Source organism: Plectropomus leopardus, chromosome 17, assembly GCF_008729295.1.
Source record: "Plectropomus leopardus isolate mb chromosome 17, YSFRI_Pleo_2.0, whole genome shotgun sequence".
In the NCBI taxonomy this organism is placed as follows: Eukaryota; Metazoa; Chordata; class Actinopteri; order Perciformes; family Serranidae; genus Plectropomus; species Plectropomus leopardus.
In genome coordinates, this window is record NC_056479.1 from 11,181,664 (window position 1) to 11,199,031 (window position 17,368).

The window sequence follows — 17,368 nt, forward strand, 5'->3', positions numbered from 1 at the left end:
GAAGTCATGAGTTCAGTGTCTCCACGTTGAGTTTGAGCCCTCTTCCAGTCCTCAGTTTTGATCTGATGGTGTTTTGTGTTTTTATTAAGAGTTTATTGTTACTAAATGTCCAGAGAGTGTAGCCTTTGTCCAGGGGGAAGTGTTGGCGCCAGTGCAATTGTAATAAATGTTAAAATTTGAGATTTTTTTTTTCAATGTGAGTTGAGGCGGAGTTCGTAATGACGTGTATGTATGAAGTAGGTTTTTATTGAATGTTTCCATCAAGGAAAAGTCCTCGGGAAGGCTTTTAAAAGGGTAGTTCAGTTTTTTGTTGTTGGTTTTTTTTTTTTATGTGGTGTTGTTTCGAGTACTTATCCATAAACTGTATCATACTGATGTCAGTCGACATGCCCCTAGTTAGGAGAAGCAGGCTGAAGTCTGACAATGAAGCAAAGCAATGTACTGCTGTGGAGGGGTCAGAACAAAATGTATTTTATTCACCTAAAAAGAAAAAACAGTATCAGTTTTATTGTATGCTGTATAGCACTGCTTTACCGTAATGTCAGACAGTGATTTCCAACTGGAAGATGGAGCTGTTATAGATTGCTTTCTTCAAAGCTAGTCACACTGTAACACAGACTAACTAACTGACCAAAGCAGCGGTAGACCTGCAGCTCCAGTGTTCAGCGAGCTAAAATTACTGTTTTTGTCAGTGGAGTCTGGTGGCTTTGACTCAGAACCGAAAGGTAAAGCGTTGAAAATACTCTCATTATATTGTACACTTGCACTGAAATTTTAGTGGCTAAAATACCTTTTTGTCACCGGCCCCTTCACAGCTGTACGTTGCTCAGCTTCTGTGTCGGACTCCAGCCTCCCTCTCCAAATTGGGAGTGTGCCAACAACTATGGATAAGTACCTCAAACAACCCTACTTCAAAAAAAACAGAACTATCCCTTTAAAGCATTGAGTGCCACTTTAGCAGATTTTTCTCATGTATGCGTGCTTTCCTCTCCTTTATTTATTTTTTTGCTTTTTTCCTCCCATAATGCACCCTGCCCAAATACAAACAAGACAGAAATTGGTAAACCCAGTGTGGAATTTTGATCCCCGGTATCGTTTTTCGATGCACGCCAACAGGCAAAAGCATTGAATGATGATTCTGTTCAGTTTGAGATTTGACAGCTAGTGCAGGCTGGATAATACAAATTCAGATGAATCCAGTGTAATCCAGTCTGATCTGTTTTGTTTGAATGGGGGTTTATGGGGGATTAGGGAACAACTAAGAGTCAAAATGGCGGAGATATCTAATGTACTCTGTCCTGTGCTCTGAGGTTAAGACAGTTAACTGGAGGAAAAAGGAAAAGTCGAAGGATTTAGACCATGAGCCGGGTTGTAACACCTGCTGCCCCATCGTCATGCTCTGTGTGTGGCTGAGTCATCAGTGCAGCTGACAACATGTGCTTTCAAGGCAAACACCGACTGGATTGCAGGTAGTAATACTCATCCTGCTCCTGATGGTTTTATATGCACAAAAAGACCTGTCATCATGCTTTTCATGGTACAAAATACACTACAGGCTTCACAAAGCAAAGCACCGCACTTATTATTTCTTCACAGTATCAAACACCTCTGTGTCCTTCTGTCAGACCTTCCACCAGTTTACGCGGAAGTCAAGCCGCTACACTCTGGATCAGTTTGTCTCGTTCGGTCTCAAACACTGGAGTAAGGTTGAGGATTAGGACAGAGGGCAGGAGGTGAATCTACAGCGTGTGGTCATGGTAGATTGACACCTGAGAAATTTCAAATTTTGACAATGACTGTAGTTCATATAATTACTGTAAATCTTTCCTTTTTTTCTTTTCTTTTTTTTTTTTTTTTTTTTACAATTAACCGATATAAATGAATATGTACGTATGAATAAATATATACCTATATTATTAAGACTTGTCTGGTTCTTCTATGGTGTTGAGCTTGTCCTCTTTTTATGTTTTTTTTAAGCTTTATCGACACAGCAGATGGCAGCAGTGAGCCAGTTGTAAGGGTTCCTCCAACACTTGTCTGCTGCTCTGATTACAGCTCTCAGCTGGAGGCAGGATTCAGGATCTTTCAGTGTTGAAATGAGACAAATTGATTTGCTTTAGTGAGGAGTAACATGAGGTAAACCACCAGTTCTCAGGCTGGAAAACAGGCTTTTTTGAGAGCATTAAAGAAAGGAGTAGTTCATTTTAAATTACTTTGTGTTTTATTATTTCTTTTTGTAAAAGTACCTATTCTTCAAAACACCATTGCATGTGTTGAATTAGATGTTTTATCCCTAACCCTTGTTTAACCAGGCTAAAGTTGAGAAATTGGTCAAGTAAGCAGCATCGAATCACACTAGTCTACTTTTCCACACAGTAATTTGGATGAAACCACATAGGATTATATGCAGTGTTCCTGGATTTCTTGCTAGATTACAACTGGCAAAAGGTGAACAGTTGATGAGTTTAAAAGATAGGTTCACTGTTCTTGTCTAGTCTTAAAAGAATCACTCCACGTGAACTTTGCAGCAGGTTTTGCAAGCCGTTATTATTCTTCGTGCAAATTCTTGCCATAAAAAGATACCTGTCTAATACACTTTCAGCGTGATAGAGGGCAACATCCACAGTCATTTTTCTGTGCAGAAATGTATTCCAAAGTTCATCTAAATGTAACACGAGGCCTCAGCTGTCTGAAGTTGGCCCTGTATACACCTGGTGATTATGACAGTGTTGTGATTTGAGTGATCAGATCAACAGTGTTAAACACAGGTGTACTGTAAATAGGGATCAATATCATCAAGATTTAATGGTATTGCTACTCTTGCTGATACTGCTTATTAGCTCTTTTTGGGGGAGTTAGGAGAAAAAAAGTAAAATAAATAAGAACAGAATTAACATTGCTTTATTTTCTATGTATGTAAGTACATACAGCTCCTGTGTGCATGTTTGAGAAAGCGTGGCAGCGCTGACCCCGCCCCTCACATGCAGCAGGCTGCCAGGCTTTGACAGACAGAGCTCTCCTCTGGATTAAATAGCCAAAATACATCATAGAGAAATGTCTTAATCTTATTGCAATTTGGAAAAGGAGGTGGTGAGATCAAAACGTTACAAAATAAAGTTTATGTGACATAAATTAACTAGAAATGTATTTTCTCAATTACTCCAATATCAATAGTAGAACCGTTAACATTGGAGTTTATCATTTTTCTGATCTTTAATAATTACGACCAGGGGCCTTGTAACAACTCCAAGATGCATTGTTATCCGATTACTCAAACCTCTTAATGAGGTAGTCACAGATACATATCTTTGTAGCGTAAACGCTAATGTGTCCTGATGTGTCCCTGATAAGAACTACATCATCTGTGCAGGACATGGTGGTTGTTTTAGTGACGGTACACTAATGCTCTACAGTTTATGTATGTCGAGTTGGACAAAGTGTTGCCTGACCATACATCGTTCTGTCCTATGGAAGGAGACGTGTTGAATTCTGCTGACAGCGATATCTCTGGCTATGCCGACACTCCCGCTAACATGAATAGCAAGTATGCTACTGAGCAGCTGGCAAAAGTGTGGATGTAATGACAGTGTGCAGGGCAGTAACGAAATCTGAAAACACATGATGGCACAGGTGTGAACAGCGATGGATCACATCTGTACACTTGTTTTTGGCTCACCTAAACACATCTTAATACCAGGTCTAAACAGACTCGTAGACATAGGCCTATCACCTGGACATTGTTAGAGACATTTTTTGTGAACCTTAAAGGGAGAGTTCACCCAAAAATAATGCGTCTGTGCATCGAGTCATGGACAGGAGGGGTAAACATTAATGGCGTCCTCCTCAGATGAGCTGTAAGGTTAGCTAGCTCATTGGTGCTAGATGAGTTGGCAGTAGATTTACACCTCTTTCTGCGCTGCAATACAGTTGGTGAGTGTAGTTTGGTAGAAAGAAAATAGTTCCTACATGAAACTGTTCACAACAAGGTCTGTGGATTATCTTGAGTAACCAAGTCATGACTTCCGTAAAAGAGACATTGCTATTGAATTTTTCAAATGCTTTTTCTGGGGGCTTTAAGCACCACAAGCCGAGTGCCATCTAGTTTCATTACATTTGAGAGAGGGCAGACATCTCTACGGCCAATATATCCAACTCTTGGCAGCTCACACCAAAACAATCTCAATTGATGAAAAGAACAACAGTTGAGAGGAAGAATATGTACTTTTGATATTGGGCTGAACTGTCCCTTTAAACTTTGGCGTGAATTCTGTGGCACAAACAGCAAAAAATCGCGCAGCCTTTATCAGACGGATGCGTCTGCAGTTCAAAATGTGATGTTTTTGACAGGATCTCTGGCAACTCATGGGACACCACATGCAGAGTCAAGTCTCTGTGTTTGTGTGTGCTTATGTACATGTCTGAGATGAAACACAGATGAACAATCGGTATCAATTTATTCTAGGGGAAAGAGCAGCAGCTCTGGGCCTGTGATTGCACCATGACGACCGCTGTCATGGCTGGGATCTGTCTTCTGCCGCATGGGACTCATTTTGTTCCTATCATCCTCCCATTGTTTCCCCTGTCTCTAAATCACTGGGAGATCAATGTGAATCCACACTCATTTTATTGTTCATTTTTAGCAGCCGCGTTCCGGCACCTGGGGGATCACATGGAGGATGAAAGGTGGGTGGCTCAGAGGGAGACATTTAAATGTGTGTGTGTATGTGTGTTTCCGTCCTTCAGCAATTCTCTCAACTGTTCTGGGTTTTCTGCGTTGGAACACAGACGGATCAGATCACAGCTCACTGCACACCAGCCTCACCAAGACATCGTGTTTCGGCTTATTTTTGACAGCACTGCTACACACCAGAAAACTTTTGACTTGGCTTTTGTTTGTTTCTTTTCGCAGAGTCTTCCTTTCAGCAGTCACTCTGCTATCTGCTGTGCCCTGGCTCTGAGTGAAGCAATAATTAATGTGATAACAGAGGCTCTTTCCCTTTGTCTCCTTCCTTCTGTGTCTTTTCTCTAAGACACCCACGCACAAGGACTTACTGACAGCTTGGAGCAAACTTTGATGTCAGGCTTAGGTGAAATAAGGCAGTGCAGATAGAAAAAAAAACCCAAACTTTAATCACATTTCGAAGTCTTTCCTCCCTGTCTCGCGTTGTGAAAGCTGCAGTCTTCACTTCAAATTCACTTTAAAACACCACTTATAACCTTAACTCTCCCTGTCTTCTACCTTCATCAGGTTAATACAAAAATCAGTTGCTGTGACCACAAGCTTATTGCTTCATTCTCTTCCATCTGGCGTGTTTTAAAGGGGGCAATCAATGGAAATGCACCCAGGGAGGCTGGTAAAAACCAGGTAGGAAATTAGATTTCTTTCAAAATCAAAGGTACCAATCCTCCAGCATTATTGTAGCTGCTTCATCCCAATGCTGATATAGTCCTAACTCTGCAGGGCAGTGTGGCAGCTGCAGCTTTATTCATTGCTTCAGAGGGCAGGTGGGAAATGATGATTGGAATTTACTCTGATAACAGAGAAGAAGTGTGGCAAAAAAGATTTTCCCCACAAAATAAAGTGAAAGTTGTGCAGCTCATCCTATATGGGTCAATGTTCTGCTATAGGACTGTTAATGACTCACAGCAGAAAGTTCTGCAGCAACGTCCTCCACCTACTTCTGTCACCCCTTTAACATCACTTTGACCAGTGCCAAAGAGCAACTGAATAAGTGAAGAAACCACGGTGCATTGTCACTGGTCTCCATGCTGCTCTATATTGTTTACACCTGTTTTCCAGGCAGTCGTGATGGCACAACATAATATTTGACAATAAATAAAGAAAGAAAGAAAAGAAAAGAAAGGCATGTCTGCTGTAGAGCCATGTACACAGCTCTGGTCTACTGGCAACAGGAAAAGAGTCAATAGCCTTTTTTAAATGGGTTTTTCCATGTTTAAAAATTAATAAATTTTTGGAGAAAACTTGTAAAAGAGGATACAGTATGTGCAAATATGATAATTTCATCTTCTTGTTTTAGTTCTGTGTTCCAGAGGATTTTTGCGTTTTCATTTTCTCTTATTCCAAAAACACTCCACTCCATCATCATTTCCCGTATGGTTGATTTTTTAAATCTAAATAAAAATATAAGGGGGTTTGGGGTCAGTTGTGGCATCTATCTCTTCGTGGCACCCCAGGCAGCTGCCTATAGGAAGAGCAATGTCTTCGACATGGATTCATAATAATGTCATCCTTAATTTTGTTTTTATAAAGTAGCCAATATTGCATTATCTGAAACCCCTTAAGCCTCATGAACTAGAATACAGATGGCAGTAATAAAAGCCAGATGGTGGTATTCATTGATGGGAATTAGTTGCAATTATGTTGTAACTTCTAATTTTCATATTTTTATTTGCACCAAGGACGACACATAGTAGAATTAACCACTTTCACTTTGCAGCTTAAAAAACTGACTTAAAAAAAGCAAGACTCAGGGGGAGAATATGAAAAGAGAACATCCTGCTTTAGTTACAATCATCTCCTCAAAGAGAAAATCAGCTCTCTGCGAATTATGAGGTAGTCTATAGCCTATTTGGTTTTCGAATAAGCCCCCGCCCCGTGAATCCAGCCTAAATGAATCCTGGCAGAGTTGTAAAAATTGGCCCAATCACGCGCCTCAGACGCACGGGAAGGCGTGCCTCGGATTGCGCTTAAATTTAAGTCTGTGCATTGGTGAAGGGCACATTTCGTTTTGGATTTACACCTATTCGACGCCTTCCAGAGCGCAGGCTTTGTTTGGATGTAATCACACAGAAGATATTTCCGCGTCGATGTTTTGCTGGTTTTAACCCTTTAAAAAAAAAAAACTGTGGGACGGAATTGTGCCACATTGGAGTTTCCCGATGCGCTTTGAGGGACGATACACACATACGAGCCTCAATCTTCAATGCTTGTCCTTGCATGGCATGAGCGAAGTATAAACAACCGGCGTGTGTGGTGTGTGCATGTTTAGAAACTGTTTAATCAACCCGGAGTTGGTGTATGTGTGTGTGTGGAGAACAAATGGCCATAAGGCGTCCACCTCAGAGCGCGCACAAATTCCTGTGATGTAGATGTGTCACACTTTGCCAAGCTTTTTGTATGGCTAAACCCGGAGCTTTCCTAATTACTGGACAAAATTTAAGGAGTTAGAAGTTGTTGTGTCTTGAACGACTTTTGCCATCACTGTATCAATGATGACTGAGAACAACGAGATGGAAAGCGAGTCTCAGCTCCAGCGCTCCCCAAGCACCATGTCCATCCAACCCATGTCATCCAAGGCAAGTACAAACTAACTACACTCGTGTCTAATGACCGGTCCTACACTTGTGATCTCTCTATGACGAGAAGTACACTCAACTTTGCAAGGCGGTTTTATCCTCACACTGAAAGCAAAATGTTTTTTGGAGGATTGAAAGATTATTTTGTTTACATTTTACGTGTAATTTTGCTGTTTTGTTACCCTTCACCCATTTATGTAATATTGATGTCAATCCTTCTCAAATGCAGTTGTATTCATCACGAATACGTCACTAGGTGTAACCTCACACGTAAGGTGTGATGTCATTCTGTCTGCTCCCTTTTCTCTCTGCCTCTCCAAATTCACTTCCTACACACACACACACACACACACACACACACACACAAACAAAGGAGCTATATGCTCAGCCAGTATTACTTTATAAAAGGCTATGTATTCTAAGTGATTTTCATTCAAGAATGTTACAATTAGTGCTTTTTTCAGGTTTATTATAGATACTTATTTGCTTTTTAGTTATTTCAGACAGTCATCTTCATCCTCACATTACTGCAATGTCAGACAACGTTTTCTTCCATGCTGCAAGAATATTGCAATAAGCATAAATGTCCTTATTTATTCATATGTGCATTTTGTACCTTTACAGAACTAAATCCTTTTTACTGTACAGTCTGCCTGAGCCTCTAGTGTCCTTGCAGAGTGTCCTTATGATTCCATTCAATTTGTTGACTTGACTGTATAAACAAAGATTTCAAGGGCCAGTCTCCAAGTGCAGGAGCTGTGAAAGCTTTCTCAATGCCTGCTTTTTAATGGAGGGCTTTTAGGATGCTTGATTCATTAGGCCCCCAAACACTTGATACAACTTTCCCTCAGCTAAGTCCTTTGTCCCCACCTCATTCCTCGTCTCGCCGCCCACTCGCAAACACACATATGCTGTGATTATGTTTGAGGAAAAGTGACAATCAGACGCTTCATCTAAATATTTGATGTCCTTTGCCAGAACTATGAAAGTGTGTATTGTAGCGAGCTCTCTCCAGTGTGTGGTCCACTCCAGTTCTCCGCTCCTCACCAGCTGCTTCCAAAGAAAATGAGGCGATATTCTGAGCCAAGCACGACTGATTAGTATTCTCATGATTCATTGGCTGGCTTCACCACATCACAACCATTTATGCCACAAACTAATGGGGCTGGCTGTTCAATCACCAACTTCGTTTCTCCTCTCCCTCTGCTCTCCCAATCAATTGACGCTTCACTGGTTGAATTCCAGGGCTCTGTGTGCATAGATTTTACTTTAACATTCAGCCCTGGGGCTCCTGGCTCAGCTCATATATGTTTGATGTTCAGGTAAAAGGTCAGTTGTAACATCTTTTGAACTTCCATTAAATGCTCAGGATTCAATAGCTCTTTGCCACTGGAGGATCAAAGTGAATTTGCAACCATATAGGAGTCAATTAAGGTGCCCTTTAGGAAAATATTGACGTCAAAGGGGACCTATTATGCTCATTTTCAGGTTCATACTAGTAGTTCGGGTTTCTGTTACAACACTTTATTTTCCCAATACTGTCTGTGATGGAACATTTGTATCCACCTTATGTCTGAATCGCTCCATTTTAGTACCTGTCTTTAAGCCGCCCTCCCGAGAAAACCAGCTTGCTCTGATTGGTCAGCGTTTCCAGCTCTTTGGTATCTTGGCATCTCTGCCGTTTGACTCAAATGGAGAATAGCAGCTCTTTCTCCTGTAAAAAATCATCAGTAATAGCTTCTCAACACAACTGGAAATTTCAGCAGGAATACAGCCCAAAATCAACCATAACATCAATAACTGATATTACATTTTTCTTGATGTTAGCATTTAGCTATATGTAGACGTGTAGTTGCAGTTGGATAATGACTGTGCATAGAGGCAATTTTTATCACTAAAATCACCAATAAAAGCTTCTAAACATAATCAGACATGTACCAGCGAGAATATGAGATACCAAATTGGGGAGGTTTTTGCTACAGCGGCTCCCAAGATCACATGTTTACCTGATGTTAGCATAAAGCTACATGTAGCAATGTACTTGCAGCCAGGTAATGACTTTAACTAAAAATAGCGGCACTTTTATTAAATTGAATATTATTAATAAAAGCTTAAACACAACCAAATATGTTCCAGCAAATTATGATCCAAAATTGTGGGGAAAAAAACAACATCAGCAACAAAGATGGACATGTTTCTCTCATGTAAGCATATAGCTACATGTAGTGGTGTAGGTTATGTGATGTAAAACTTGCAGTAGTGCCTGAAGCAGATGACCATATAAAGAAATTTGTCACAATCTATAGCCAAAGTTGAAAAATTTGGAAATGGGGTATCATAAGTGCCTGATTGCTCACAGGGATTCCTTTGGCCACGTTTAGCATGAAAAGTTAACATTGTAACATGATATATAACAGAAAATAGGAAAAGCATAATAGGACCCCTTTAATTTCAGCTTTGCTCCAGTATACACAGGTGTGGTCCCAGGAGACTGAAAATCCTCCACATCAATATTCCACCCATATCTATTTTAAACACTCAATCAAGATCATTCCTAAAATAAAAAAAACCCACTGCCACAGGGTTTAATTTGTGAAGGAATCTAATCAGACACATAGCCATGTGTCTGTGATGTTTTTAATTAGATAAGGATGACAGGGAGCTTGCTCTGATAACAGATGCTCCCTGAAATCCACCAGAACCAAATTCCCAACAAAGATGGTTATCAGAAATTAGGAACAGGAAAACAGGGATTAAGAGGAAAGGAAGCATGAACTTTTTCTCTAGCTCCCAGCAATGAGCCATGGTTGATTCGCCAAGGCTGGCAGAAATGTGATTGGTGGAGCAGATGAGATGCCTCAGCAGCCAGTATTGTCACTCTTTGTTGAGGAATGTTTGATATATCGGGCCTGTTGATGCCTTGGGAGCCTTTTCTGTGGTGGAAGTGCACAGATAAACCCATTTTCTAAGATGAGTGCAAAGGACAATCACTGAGCGCAGAGATATAAAGACTTAAAATTATACCCTACACCATGTTTTTGGGAGATTGGCCCACCTGTCAGGTTGCTCACTATTTGATGAGAACATCACCATCGTCCATGTGTCCCCTTTGGATTCTTAACCCAATCTTCTTCACTCAATGTGAGCACTTAAACACACACACTTTGGATTGAGTGATAAAAGGTGATTAGAATCCACCACAGTGTGAAAATGTGAACTTGTCGCAACTCCAATACTAAATGATGAGTAAATGCTAACACTTAAACTGATAGCAGTATGTTAAGTGATGGTAGCTTAATACCTAGTAAAAAAGCTTAAGCAATAAAAAAGTGTTGGTGTTTTCTACTCTTTCTGTTATTTTATAAAATGTCCCAGAGTATACGCTGTTATCAGACATGGGTGAGATAAAGAGGGGTACCAGACTGGAAATGGACCAGGGACATTGCAGATATATAGGCTACTGTAAGAGCAGGGCAATAATTCCATTTTATCATGTATTGTCTTACGGTGAATTATATTGTTATGATATAGGATTGTATTGTTTTATAGTTTTCCAAAATCCTATTGTCAATTTTGTAATTCAAAGAAAATTTTAATTTTTTTATCCATTTGAACTGTTTTGTCTGATAAAATGCATAACTGTCCACTGCAACACTGGATACTAGTTATGTGTATAATTTTGCATATGTTGTGTATATAATGATATGCAAAAATATCTGAAAAAAATTACTATATGTCCACAATCATGCTAGCAGCTCTGTGAGGCTTCTTAGACTTGACAGGGCTTTGAAGTAACTGCTGATGTGAGTGTGCTAACATAATGATGTTATGCACTCCAGTAATTACCATGTTAACTGTCTTAGTTTTGTGTTCTGGCATGTTGTCATTTGTTAACTGGTACTAAACACAAGTGCAAATTAAATTACATTTTTGATGACACTTGAAAAAAGTTAAGGGATCACTAAAGTAAGCACACTTCATCCCCGGTGGAACAAGAATATTTTTAGGTCTACTGAATTTCATGGCAAGCCAACTTTCATTCAAAATCACAAATTTCAACCTCATGTCTGAGGATACATCTGCCAGTCCATTCATTCAGTATTTTTTTTTTTTTTTTTTTTTTTTTATGGGATAAATGAAAATTTATACCTGCTGGTGTTGCAATAGGAATATAGTGATGCTAGATTTGCAAACAACTCTTTTTGAAGTACTCTTAAAGAGGAATGAGTAAACCTGATTTGTGGGGAGGAGTGAAAAGACCTTTTTCATGGCACACATTGTGACATGTCTTAGTAGGGAAAGCACAAGTATATGTATTTATTAACATTAATGATAGCTGTGTTCCACTTAGGGGAGGTCCTGGTATTGTGCATGCTGGCTTACTGGGACACTTAATGGAACTGAGCTGTCGTTAATGTTTTACCTGTTCTTTTCCTACAATGACGTGTCAAAATTACAGTTGTGAAAAAGGTCAATCCAAATTCCTGCTTCTGTATATACCATATATGATGCATGTGCAGTTGTGCATAAGAGCACTTATGGCCTGCGGGCCAAGTCTAGCTCCCAGTAGGGTGCCAGGTGGCCTCCTAACCATTTTATAATTCACAATGAATATAAAGTGACTCTTATTGGGAACTGTTATTGTACATTTAGTATACATAAGGTGCCACGGTGCATAAAACAGCAAAAAATAGAGCTTGTTTATCCAAAAAAAAATGCCAGTGAAGGATACCCCCTCAGCCCTAACAGAGGTCTTAGCTAAGACCCTAATGTCCTAAAATCCTAGAAATGTCATTAAAATCCTAGAAAGGTCCTAAAACCAGAGAAATGTCCTAAAACCTGAGAAATGTCCTGATATCCTAGAAACATCCTAAAACGTGAGAAATGTCCTAAAGTCTTAGAAATGTCAAAAAAAGGTAGAAATGTCCTTAAATCCTAGAAATGCACCTATAAATGTAAAAGGATCTACAGGATAGATGTGGACAGTTTCCAGTGTTTGCGCCGTCATTTCACAAGTTAATCTCCCAACATCATTTTAAAGTTCCCTTCACATCTCATGAACGCTCACTTCACTTTCTTTCCGGATGACACTGATCCTGAGTGACGCGAGGAGGGGACTTAGTCGCAGAGGGAGGCTGAAGTGGTCCAAGGTCTTCATTGATTAATGTAACACCTTCACTGCTGTGATGTTTATTGATGTGACACTTCAGGGTAAGTTGTTAAAATACTGGACCCGAGATTACTGGCTGTATATCTATTTGTGTATCGCTGACGAAGGGAAGAAACCTATCTGCTAGGGAGATTTATTTGACGCTATCGATGCTTACTCAGAAATAACATCCTGCTCCCCTCGTCAGACGCTGACAGCCACTGTGTTGTGCTTGTGTGTGAACAGTGATTGGGTGAGTGATGGATGAGGAATTGCTGGGGCATAGCTGCATGTCGAGGTTAGCTGTATGTGGGGAAGAGGAATTGCACTGTAGTGAGGGAAGTGGTTGTAATCCACGCTTCTATTTCACCCATAGTGTTTTCTTTGTTAAACAATTAAATGGAGCGGGGTATGAACCAGCACGTGATTGACTGTGTGTGTGTGTGTGTGTATGTGTGTGTACATGCATGTGTGAAAGTGACAGAACAGTGGAAGCAGCCTGTGATTATGCATCTCTTATCTCGTATTCAGAGCAGGAATCTGCCAGGCTGCCATGCATAATGACAAACTTCAGCCAAGAAGGGAAACGTTGGGACATGAAACCAGCTCACGTGTCCTCCCTGTTATCATAAAGACAAACCATGTTTGCTTGCTGTGCTCAAAGATTTTATCATACAGGTATTTTTTTTGCTATTTTTTGTTCCTCTGTAATAAATCCTTCAGGTATAAGTAAGTCTCAAATCATTGCACTCAAGTACAAAGTCAAAGTAGGCAAGTCCCAAGTCCTAAAATCTGAATTTCAAGTCCTAAACAAGTCATTATGAACTCTTCACCACATGCAATGCCACTTAAACAACAAAGTAGGCTAATAACATATGAAAATTTACAAAAATAATGATTACTTTTAAATTTTGTACATAATTGTTAAAACAACTTTGTTGGAAATTGTTACGTCTCCATCTGTAATTTTTGCATATTGCAATTTGATTTTTGTGGACCAGCATGTAGTTTTTGTAGGTGAACAAAATAATTTTTGGTATCATTTCATTTTTTCTCATCAACTGGTGCTCAGCAACATAATGTTACTTTTTCGTGGTTTTCTCCTACAACTTTACTGTATGCTGTCAAATTGGTTCCAACAAAGTGGATCTGGGGAATTAGGTGTTGATAAAGGCAAAATATAGAACAGCTTGAACAGTGTGGTAAGTTTAAAAATACATCACCTTACTGTTATGCAGCCTGTAAAACCAGGCAAATACAAAAGGTATGATATTGCGTTATCCATCTAAGCTAATGTCTAATGTCTAATATCATAATATCGATATAATATCAATACATTGCCCAGCTTTAGGCTGTCCTTTTACCTCAGTTCAGTCACAGTTGTTTCCTGTTTCCTTATTTAAGTTTCACATATTTCTTATTTTCATAAATACACCATCTACCAGATACCTAAAGGTGATCATTTACTCTGGAACAACATATTCTGCTGATGATTTAGAACTAGACTGAGCCAGGAAACTGTCTTTCACAACACGGTTATTTTTCTTGAGACTGAAATATCCTCACTTAGAACAAGGTCGGACACTGTGACGTTCACCATTGAGATAAAAAAAAAACCTAATTGTGCACATGTTTTTACAGAGCAACAGCCTTTAAGGTGGGGCACAAAGCTGGGAGAATTTCAAAGTGGAAATTACTGGCTACAGAGAGTACGATATTGCCTTTGCATGCACTTTGTTGCCTTCAAGCTTTACTACTGTGATTTAAAATGGTGGACCGGAGGTATTTGTGATTTGTTGCATGGGTTATTTATTTCTTTTATGCTTCTGACTACACAGGGGGGATTGGTCCAATTTAGGAGTAAACACAGATAGTGGTAGAAGAAGAGAAATTTGTAGAAAATAATTAGCATAAGCCTTTGCATACCCAACTACTCTTATATGGATTATTGCAGGACAGTAAGTAGTAAGTATCGGGGGGGGCCTGGCCTTCACCCACTAAATGCTTAAGTGACTGCAAAGAGACATAAAAATAACTACAGAAAAGGGGCAGAGCATCACAAGGACACACAAATTGATCATAAAAATACACAAAATAGCAAAAAAAGACAAATAATTGCCACCAAGAGAAGCCAAATGATCATAAAGATATAGAAAATGACTACAAAAGTACACAAGAGGACCAAAAAGACAAAACTTTACCAAAGAGACACAAAATGACACTACAAAGACGACAACCAAAAAGTGACAAGAAATTCTCAAAAAGAAACAAAATTGCCTCAAAGAGATATAACATGAACACAACAAGACACATATTGACCAAAAAAACTAAAATGCAAAATGCCCCAGAAAGATGAGAAAGGCTCCAAGAGACAAAATTGCCTCGAAGGAATAGTGATTGTCTATTTTGACCTTTACAGCCTCTAAACCAAAACCACTGGATAAGCTTTTTTAATTTGAAATCCTCCGAACTGAGCAAACCATTCAAAACAGTCCACACGAAAGCCCGCTATGGCCACAAGCTGTATTTATGGTCACATTCCCAGTGGGACTGACCCCCTGCTGCTGAGTCTTGACCTCTGGACAGGCTGGAGTGTCCCATATATATCTCAGCCAGGACTCCTGTCCCCATTAAATTCGGATGGAGGGAGGAAGGGCCACATATTCGAATGAAATAAAAGCTTCATCATTGAATTATGTCTGCTCAAACCCTGTTGTCCTTCCATGGAGCATTGATTTTAGACATTTATGTTGGCTACATCATGTGAGAACAACTGGGAGGGGTCGGTATAGGGATCGAAGATGTGGGAATTATGGGCTTTTACATTGTCCGCTGAGACAGCGGCCTGCAGCAGTGAGATTGTTGAAGTTTATTGAAGGAGCAGGTGCATGTGAATCTGGTCTTGCATTTTCCATGGAATTGTGAGTCACTCGTGAATCACGTAAACAATTTACTAGGAGAGAAACATCAGCAAGCAAAACTAATCCCAAATGTTTCTGCAGATAAAACGGCTTGACTTCAGAAGTAGATTTAGCGGAGAATGATTGAGGTAATTCCCTCTGCACTTGACAGGCATTGTCATGAAAGTGCAGGGGATCAATAATACATATGGGACTAGATCATACATCACAACCGGGGCGTAATCTGTGACGACTCCGGCTCATCTTCAACATCTCACCTGTCACAGAAGCTCACATGACCCCGGACTGAACGTGATATCACACACGGCTGTGACTCAGCAGCATGACGCTCTCAGCCAATGTTCAAATGGAAGCTAACGGGAATGCTTTTTAGGCTCGCGTGCTGACAGATGATTAGATTAGCTGTAATTGAGACGTGTGCTCGAGTCGGAGCTGTTATGCCAGCACTCATCTGCCCTGATTGAGAGAGCTCGGCTCAAGACAGTGATGGTGCACAGAGAGCGCAGTGTCAAAGCACTGCAGCGTTATCAGAGGTGTAATTTTAAAAAATGCACATAGATTTCTAATAAGGCAGTCTTCATTAAAAGTTTATAGGTTGTTACGGTTAATAGATTGTTTGCTCTTGTTTTGAAATTTAGAAATAAGAGCATTTGGGTTGCCAGGTTGTGAAAAATCCTTTTGGCTGGCATACACCCCCCTTACTTGCTTTAGCTCTTCAAGTAATCTTGATTATTTACTAGAGAGTTAGAAATGATCCTTCTTTAATGACTTTCATTTATAACTGCAGAATTGATGGCTCTTTAGAAAGTGTAGAGGTCATGAAGGGTCATGGGTTCATTGGAGGATACTTGCTTGATTATTTTATATGTTTGTTTGACATATTTTCTTTAAACCAATGCTCTAACTGACTGTGAAACAAGCCAGCTTTAGTTTGATAGCATTATTTTCGACTGCCATGTTCTAACTCTTTGCAAGCACATTGCTACTCTGCACGACGCTGTCTAGAGCTGAACTTCGATTTATTGCTTTTGTTCACTGTTAAAGAGCACAGTGGACAAAGAAAGACTCATTTGTGAAGCTGAAATGAGGAGGTAGCCTCCCTGGTGTGTTCACACAATGTTACAGAAGTGCATATTTATCAGTTAATCAATCAAACCTTTATTTAAGACTCTGGAAATCATTGAGGGACACACTCATTTTCAATGATGAGCGTGAGCAACGCATTACAACATAAGCAATCAAAAGAAACAAGACTGAATCATACCAAGCATCAAACAATAACAGCAATGAGAATAACTAAAAGTAGAAATGCAGAAAAACAAAATGGTAAGATATTGAATTTATATTTAGAGGCTATTACACTTGATTAAAACAAGATCTGAAATGAGGCTTTTGAATGATGGAAGAGTGTGGAAGTTTAACTTCCTTTGCTGATTATTCCATGTATAAGGTGCACTGTAGGAGAATTACATTTTTAATGTAATTTTTATGTAGTTATGTGACTTCAGAATCAAGAGGGATGAAATATAGGGAGGAAGCATCTGTTTTAAGGCTTTCTAGATGAATAAAAACCAATGCTGGTCACGCCTCACGGCTAAATGAGGCCAGCCAACCTTTCGGTAAAGATGGCAGTGGTAGGTATTGTAAGGATCACCAGTTATTAACCTTAGACCTGAATGGTACATTTAACAGATTTAGTGTGGACAGAGAGCGCTACTCACTTGCTTTAACAAGGTGGTGAAAAAAATTCATCCTTAAGTAAATTATAGATATCTTACCATTTGAGGACTTTGGTAAAAGTTAGTTACCTATTAGTATATTACTTGAGCAAAGGTCTTAAAGTATCTGATGTTTAATGTATTAAAGTATAAAAATTAATTCTATATTATTCAATGTACATAAGAATTGAAAGAAAAGTACAAGTAAATGCAGTTAACAAAAAAGCAAGCTGTCAGAATTTTAAAAATCATGCCGTTTAAAT

General features: G+C 39.5%; 1 protein-coding gene across 1 annotated transcript in view; it reads left to right on the top strand.

The window, feature by feature from the left end:
* Positions 1-6,775: 6,775 nt before the first annotated feature.
* LOC121957077 (SH3 and cysteine-rich domain-containing protein 2-like) overlaps positions 6,776-17,368 on the top strand; it is a 34,474-nt gene continuing 23,881 nt past the window's right edge. The window contains exon 1 of the mRNA XM_042505587.1: positions 6,776-7,317. Coding sequence (XP_042361521.1) covers positions 7,231-7,317 — 87 coding nt within the window. The 5' untranslated portion in view covers positions 6,776-7,230. The remainder of the gene's footprint in view (positions 7,318-17,368) is intronic.